General features: G+C 37.4%; 1 protein-coding gene across 1 annotated transcript; it reads left to right on the top strand.

Moving 5' to 3' along the window:
- The first annotated feature begins 4831 nt into the window (after nt 1–4831).
- On the top strand, nt 4832–6668 carry bhlhe22 (basic helix-loop-helix family, member e22). Its single transcript, XM_052595696.1, has one exon. It carries the CDS (start codon nt 5049–5051, stop codon nt 5832–5834), a length of 786 nt encoding a protein of 261 aa, XP_052451656.1. The 5' UTR covers nt 4832–5048; the 3' UTR covers nt 5835–6668.
- The last annotated feature ends 2311 nt before the right edge of the window (nt 6669–8979 follow it).

The raw sequence follows: 8979 nt of genomic DNA, 5'->3' as shown, positions 1-8979 counted from the left end.
TTAATATCCACGTCACATTCCTTGTGCAAATAACAAAAAAAAAATGAGACAAAAAAATACCTATTCACACATGGCAAATCTGGAAGATGTATGATATAGCCTAGCTATAGCTGAGAGAATCCCGCATGTCTATACACTAAATCCACTATAACATACAGCATAACCATTATTGAAATAAGCTAGACGCTCAATGCAGAGCGGTCATGCGTCACATAAACTCTGCCATCATTATTCAATTCACGCGCGAGCCTTGACAGATCAGCACGCGCGGGCACGATAGCGCAAGGCGAGCTGCTTTCGTATCAGAAGTATGCAGTAATTGGTGTAAAGTGACCACTTTGAAATGATAAAATTGCTACTCACTAAAAAAATAAATAACATGTTTCGGTTCATTGTGTTGCTATGCAACCAGTGTTTGTTAAAAGAACGAAAACGAAAAGAACAGAACGCATGGCGCAAGATTTAAGTTTAAAAAATCGAAATGTATAGAGCAACTCCGCCACCTGCAGGAGCAGCAGAAATTAACTACTTATTTAAAAGATTATTGAATGTAAAAAACACATTCATTCGTGGAGTCAAGCATCTATGCCGTTGCTAAGAGATGAATATTGAATATTTAATAATTTGATTAAACGAGTACACATCATGAGTATACGAGGGAACAGAAACAGCTAATCGAAAAAAAGTTGTTTAAAGTTACACACAGATTGTTCAGATTTAAAACAGGTTTACCTCAAAACGATGGGGTCTTTCTACTCACCATGTAGCTATGAGAGAGAGTGACACGTAAATATTTCCTGATAATAAATTTAGGGGTGTAGTTAAAATCAGTCTCAGCCAATGGATTAAAACATGCACGGTACAGTCGGTACAGTGACATGAACATACGGACACATTTTCTTACATAAAGTTTTTATAATATATATATATATATATATATATATATATATATATATATATATATATATATATATATAGTACTGACCAAAAGTTTGGACACACTTTCTCATTCATTCTTTATTTTCGTGACTATGAAAATTGTAGAGTCACACTGAAGGCATCAAGGGCTATTTGACCAAGAAGGAGAGTGATGGGGTGCTGCGCCAGATGACCTGGCCTCCACAGTCACCGGACCTGAACCCAATCGAGATGGTTTAGGGGTGAGCTGGAGCGCAGACAGAAGGCAAAAGTGCCAACAAGTGCTAAGCATCTCTCGGGGAACTCCTTCAAGACTGTTGGAAGACCATTTCTGGTGACTAGAGAATGCCAAGAGTGTGCAAAGCAGTAATCAAAGCAAAAGGTGGCTACTTTGAAGAACCTAGAATATATTCAGTTGTTTCACACTTTTTTGTAATGTATTTAATTCAATATATAATTCCACATTTGTTAATTCATAGTTTTGATGCCTTCAGTGTGAATCTACAATTTTCATAGTCATGAAAATAAAGAAAACTCTTTGAATGAGAGGGTGTGTACTAACTTTTGGTCTGTACTGTGTGTGTGTATATATATATATATATATATATATATATATATATATATATATATATATATATATATATATATATATATATATATATATATATATATATATATATTAAAGAATGATAAAGATACTTTTAAAAACAACAACGAAGAAAAGAAAAATATAAAAATTTATTAAATATTTTAAAGGGTAAGGGTTCGGGACAGCCACCATCCAATTGAAAGTACCCAATAAATGAAACACAGATGCTTTAAATGTGAGTTAAAAACACTTAACATAAGGTGTTTACAAATATTTTATGTGCCACAGACAAAGTTGTAAAATTAATATCATACGTAAACATAAACATCTCAGTGTGTGTTTAATGTGTGCAGTCTGACACCATGTGGCACAGGACAGTCATTGCAAAAACCATTTACTAAAGCGCGATCTCCTGTGTAGGTGCAGTTTATAATTAGTTGCAGGTACTAACCTTTTCAATGGAGAGTATTGCAGCTTCTTAAAATATATAATAATATAAATAAATAAATAGACATAGCCTATCTATTTTTATTTATTTGCATATATAAAATACAACATTTAAAAGCTATGGTCCTCTGTTTAACATCTTTTTGATAACAAACAGCCGAACATCACCGCCCATAGCTATTATACAATAGCATAATGACTAGCAAGTGACAGCACTTGCGTACAAAAAATCTTGTGAGTGCAAAATTCTTTATGACCACGCGGGGGCGACTCCAGTTCACAAATGTGCCCTCTTTATTTTTAAAACCATTGTCTCAAAAGTTTGCACATGAAATATGTTAGTATGTACACTCCACTCACAAATGCAAATTACAAGATTTTTCGCACAAGTTCTCTGAGTTTTTAAACCATTGCTGCAGGTGTGAATTTTTAGGATTAATTAAAAACCCTTGTGCTGATCCCACATAGGTAAGTTTTGAGTTGAATGTTTTGGAGATCAGAGAAATGCAGTGCTCTTTTTTAGAGACGAAGGTACAACTTAGACAAGTAAACAACTATTAGAAAATTAAGATTTTTTTTTCATGCTAGTTCTGCTTTGAAGATGACACTTTTTTAATTAAAAACATAAATAAAAAAGTTACAAAAAAATCAATAACAACTTGTTGAATCATCCACTGAAATAACCCCCATTGTGATTGGTTAGCTGACTAAAAAGTGACAGTAATGAGCACAGTGTTTTATCCAAAGTTGAACATTCTTTAATTCTTGGTGCCAAAAAAAAATAATAATAATAATAAAATAAAATACGCCAGCCTTTGGTGGACATGTGGCCTAATAATTGTTACTAAAAATAGAGTTGATCCATGAGTTTGTTACCAGGTCACTTGACCTGAGCATTGGCCCACCAAATACTCAGTGTCTCTCCCTCAGCTTATATGAAAGATGTCTATAGCATCCACCTGGAAACAACATTAGCACAGAACATAGGCTATTTCATAATACATTTACATTTAGTCATTTAGCAGATGCTTTTATCCAAAGCGACTTACAAATGAGGACAATGGAAGCAATCAAAATCAACAAATGAGGACAATGGAAGCAATCAAAATCCACAAAAGAGCAATGATATGCAAGTGTTACATCAAGTCTTGGTTGGCTTAAAGGGTTAGTTCACCCAAACAATGAAAATTAGACCATAAATTACTCACCCACAAGTCATTATGTCTATATGACTTTATTCTTTCAGACAAATCCAGTCAGACTTATCTTAAAAATTGTCTCTGATCTTTCAAGCTGTTTAATGGCACTCAACAGGTGTTGCAGTGCATCAGTCCAAAAGAAGTGTAATAAAAATTGCCCATCCATAAAAAAAAAAAAAAAAAAAAAAGTGTTTCACATGGCTCAGGGGAGTGAACAAAAGCCTCCTGTGGTGAATCGATGCTTTTTTTGTAAGAAAAATATCCATATTCAAAACATAATAGTTACTTTAATCTAGCTTGCCCTCACTGTTATAAAACAGAAGCAGTTCCAGGGGAATCATGCATGAGGTTGAGTCTCGTGAAAACCAACGTTTATTAACAGGAGCAAAGGAAGCAAAGTTTCCTTACTTTAGCAAAGGAAAACCAGTCTCCTCTTGGCTTATATAGAAATCCTCTGACATTCTTCTTTACAAATCCTCGTTTTGTACTTCCAATTAGTGACCTTGTTTTGTTATGATCTCTCCCCTGTGCTTCTGCATGAATCACTTCTGACTGACTTCCGACCTCCATAGGTCATCAGCCTGGAGCTGCTTCCGTTTACAACAGTGAACGCAAGCTGGATTAAATTTATTATTATCTTTTAAATACTTAAATACTTAATTAATTAATTAATTAATTTCATTTTGGGGTGAACTAACCCTTTTATGCATATTTATATATATATAAATATATATAGAGAGAGAGAAAGAGAGAGAGAGAGAGAGAGAGAGAGAGAGAGAGAAAGAAATGGAAAACTAGAAGTAAATGAATAGAGTGTAAGTCTAAAAGGAACCTTGGAAAGATGGAAGAGATGCATTTTTAGCCAATTCTTGAAGATGGCTAAGGACTCAGCTGCTCGGATTGATTTGGGCATGTCAATCCACCAGGAGGGAACATTTAATTTGAGAGTACATGAAAGTGTTTTTGTGCCTCTTTGGGATGGCACAATAAAACAAAGTACACTTGCAGAATGCAAGCTTCTATGGACATACAGTAAGTCTGAAGTAATGAATTTAGGTAAAGGGGTACAGAGCCAGTGATGATTTTGTATGCAAACATTAATGCCTTGAATTTTATGCGAGCAGCTATTGGCAGCCAGTGCAAACTGTTAAACAGATGTGTGTTGTGCAGTCTTTTTGGCTCATTAAAATTAATCTTGCTGCCTCGTTCTGGATTAATTGTAAAAGTTTGATAGAACTGGCTGGAAGACCTGCCAAGAGAGCATAGTCCAGCCTAGACAGAACAAGAGCTTTAACAATGAGTTGTAAAGCATGTTGGAAACAGGATGGAATGAGAGGTAGAGATGAGTGTCATCAGCATAGCAGTGAGATGAAAAGCCATGTTTCTAAATAGATTAGAAATAATAGTAAAAAGTAAATTATTTTTTTAATAAATAGATTTTTAATGTTTCTGCACTACAAAGCACAACTGCGGCTTGAACACAGTTGCCCATTGGGTGTACGCAGATGGGCAGAGGAATAAAAGAGCTGGGGTGCTTTTGTAAAGCTGTGAGGAACCCGTTTGGATTGTTTGTTACCGTTTTAATCCCATTAATTAAAACGTTAACCTGATTGGGCAGCGCGCGCTTAATCCCGATAGGCGAATCTTCTTCGTATTAATAGCCCGACTTGAGATAATGATGTAAAAGACTCCCCCTTCTGCTGCTGATGCTGATCGCTGCCGAGATCTACAAAGTGCGTCTCAACACGATAAACGCAGCGTAGAGCACTTTAGGAGGAGCCTCACTTGACAAGCGCAGCGGCCATCAACATCAACTCCACTTCATAAAGTAGAAACTTAAGGAGAGGACAGCGGCTGAGTGAAGCCCCATCATCGCATCCGATTTTCGGGAGACTATGGACAGGAGAATAAACTTGGGTGGTGACATTTTTCACAAAACTCTCAGCGCAGTCTCGAGCAAAAAGATGGACTCGTTCCGACCGGCTGCGGGTATTGATCTCGGTTCGCGGGACAGCCAGTCGCCCCTCAGCTGTTTTGAGCAGACCGACCCAGACTCAGTGCAGCCCGGTGGGAGAGCGGGCACGCTGGGTCTGCCCACCGGGTCTTTGTGTGTGAAATACGGCGAAAGCACAAACAGGACTTCGGCTGCGGAGAGCAGTGGCGGCGAACAGAGCCCAGACGATGACAGCGACGGCCGATGCGAGATGATGCTCATGACGGACGGGAGAACGACGGTGCCCGGTGCAAAGTCAGAGGGAGGTAAGAAAAACAAAGAGCAAAAAGTCCTGAGACTAAACATCAACGCCCGGGAGAGACGGAGAATGCACGACCTGAACGATGCGCTCGATGAGCTGCGCGCGGTCATCCCTTACGCGCACAGTCCGTCTGTACGGAAACTCTCCAAAATTGCCACCTTGCTCTTAGCCAAAAATTACATCCTCATGCAGGCACAGGCGCTGGAGGAGATGAGACGGCTGGTTGCGTATCTCAACCAAGGCCAGGCTATCTCTGCCGCCTCGCTGCCCGCGACCACAGCTCTCACACCGGGGTTGAGCGCATACGAGCAGCCGGCTGGGTACCCGTTCCCTGCAGGAGTTGGAGCGTCCTCCTGTCCAGACAAATGTGCCCTTTTCAACAGTGTCACCTCCAGCCTCTGTAAGCAATGCACTGACAAGCCTTAAACTCTGCAGCCGACACTGGTAGAAGCACATGCGCAACATTTGACTCTGAAAATTCGAGACTGATGTCTGCCAGCAGTCTTGCAATGAAGTCGCTATAGAAGAATGCTAAAACTTTTCTTACAACTTCATTCCAAGAAACATTGATTGTGTACATACGGTATAGCCTATACATTAAGTGCTGTAGGAGTGGGATGAAAACCAAACAAAGTCTATGCCTGATGATGATAATGATGATGATGAAGAATGAACAGTTAATTAACGTGGACCCTTCAGAATGACGTGTATCACTGACCTGACAACATGCAACCATGTTTTACCTTGTTTATGATGCCAAACGTTTTAAGGTTTTTAACTTGCAATAATGCGTATTCTTACTACTTTGAATTTATGTTATGTAAATGTTTGCTTTCAAGTGACATCTGTGTTTTACAAAGCAGCTGATGGAAGGAGCGGCGTATCGGACTTTATTCCAAAGTAGTCTACGTGTTATTTCGAAAGCTTAGTTGAGATTTTTCATTGAAAAAATTGTAATATAATATATAGTTATTTTGGTGGAATCTTAAAAAGTTGTTTTGCATTTTTCATTTCTATAAGTGGATGAAATCAAGTGGGTCTGCATGCCTGGTCTGTTTATGCATTGTCATCATTGCTGTAAATCTCGCCGATTTGGCATTTTACAAACACATATGCAGTTTGGCTTGAGACGTGGTGGTTTCAACTTGTTGTCAGGTCGAGGCGGGAAGCAATGTAGATATATTATTATCAATATGACCACAGAGGGCCATTTGTATGTGTTGATGTATTGGAAAGCTTTATTAAAATATTTTGATCCAACGTTTTACGCCTGGTTGTATGTTGTGATGCCTCTGGTAGTAAAGTGATTCATGGCTTATGTTGGTTCAAGAGATTACGATCAATAAATCGCAAGGAAAAATATTTTACTGATGACACGTAATTTGTGAAATTATAATGTTCGGCATCTGGCAACAATAATTTAGTTACTTTTAACTCAACGAATTAGAATCAACGTATTTTTCTCTTTAAATTAGTGTTTTAAATTTTATCATCGCTTACATAGAAATGCCCTTGGAAAAAAAAAGTCAGACTTTATGAACTACACTGCCCTACGGTTAAAGGAGAATGTATGTTAATACTATAGGATACAGCTTAGTCACCCCGATAGTGATCATTAAAAAAAAAAAAAAAATCCGTGACGTTGTCTAATAATGTTAATTTGAAAACAATAGTGTATCAAAATTGTCGACTGTAATACCTATATTCTTTTTAATTAAACACATCGTTAAGGCAATTAAACCTGCTGGATGTGATTAAAGAACATAATTACAACACTGTTCACTGTCGTAATTGGGTGTCTTTAATCACAGGAAACAGTCACGAGCATCAGTGTCAATGTCATTAGTTTGCATTCTTCTAGTTCGTCTGTCCATCACAAAGGGACGATTAAATACGGACAGGAAAGATGCCCTTTCACATGACGCTGATATCAAGTGCAAAAGAAACTTCGTTTTCACTTTAAAACTTAATTTCTACAACAAAACACTTAAAGAACAGAAACACAAAAAAATCCTTATTCAGAAAATCTTTATTTTCCAAAAAAAAGTAAAGAAAAAAAAGGGAAAGGTGAAAGCTTATGAAAATTACACGAAAATATTAAGAATAAATAAGGAATAATTATAACAACACAATTGCAACTGCTACTACTACCACTACTCATTATAATAATACTTAGTATAATAATAAACACAAATGTGATGAGAAAATCTCAGCATTGTTAACATCGAAGACTATATATGTATGTTACCGATGGATCAGATAACCAACAGTACAGTTGACTTCGCTTCTTTATCGAAAGCTAGTTTTAATTGGTCTGGTTAAGACGGCGGATATATTTGAGACCAAATATGAACATTTTGAAAACCAAATATGTTCACCAAAAAAGTAAGAGGTTCTGGGTGTCTCAAACAGAACCGTTCCAAACAAATAATTTCAACAATTACTAGAGGTTTTCTCGCACTCCATGTTGCTCGTGTATAGTTCAGCACCAGGGACAGCACCAACACAATACATGACTCTCAGTATCACTGCGTGACATCACAACCTTTGTAAACTACGTCAGCGGAAATACCTTTTCAGAAAAAGAGAATAAGGAGAGGCGAACTAAAAGGACTAAGTAGAACTGCCAGGGCCATTTAAGAGTTTTGAACCAGATTGTCGCTCAGTTTTATAAGGGATGACCTGGCAACCCCGCTCAGCCACCGTTTAATGAGACAAAATCATACATAATTAAAAAAGCCAAGCCCCTTCTAATTTTACATATTAGCCAATTACAAAAATCACATGAAATCAGATGCCCGGTAAAGAAAGAAAAAAAAAACATTCTCTGCCAATGGAATTTCAACGGACTACAGTATGTGTGTGTGTGTGTGTGTGTGTGTGTGTGTGTATATATATATATATATATATATATATATATATATATATATATATATATATATATATATATATATAAATGAAGATTAAAAATACTATAAAGCAATCAAAACACACACAGACACACAAATACATCAAAAGTTCCCTAATCCACAGGACCACAACGACAAGATAGGAAGAGGTTTTTGAAACATCTTAACTGTCTCCATTGTTTTTAACTCTGTAAATTAGCCATTTGGAAACACTGGTATTAATGGTATGACTCTGTCCTCTATAATTCTCCGCACAGCACAGATGTGGAGACACATGCAGGAGTTGCTAATCAGGGCCAGCAGTAATCAGCCATCACAAAGCCTTGCCTGGATAAATACTGTCAGCAATTACTGTGTGGAGTCAACTACTTTCAGGACCCCATTTACATGATTTCCATCATTCGCTCCCATGTTCACTTTCCCAGTGCACCTAGTACTGCCTTTTCACATACCTTAACAGGCAGCGACATAATAATGACAGTTCATTAATTATAGATTGCATTGGGATGCATTATTTAATACAGCAATTAGTTCACAAAGGGCGTAATTCAAAAGTATTAGGATGGGATCCATCAAAAGCAGTGGGATGCGTAAAGGAAGTGGTATTACACAGATTCTAGAGCTTGTGCTGCTCAAACTCACATAAACTCCAAACCGATGGG

Source organism: Carassius gibelio, chromosome B24 (genome assembly GCF_023724105.1).
Source record: "Carassius gibelio isolate Cgi1373 ecotype wild population from Czech Republic chromosome B24, carGib1.2-hapl.c, whole genome shotgun sequence".
NCBI classification, from domain to species: Eukaryota; Metazoa; Chordata; class Actinopteri; order Cypriniformes; family Cyprinidae; genus Carassius; species Carassius gibelio.
The sequence above is the reverse complement of the archived record's forward strand: the minus strand, read 5'-3'. Positions and strand labels throughout refer to the sequence as shown.

Excerpts from the sequence above, each read along its gene's own strand:
- bhlhe22 (XM_052595696.1), top strand. The coding sequence starts at position 5,049 with ATGGACAGGAGAATAAACTTGGGTGGTGACATTTTTCACAAAACTCTC.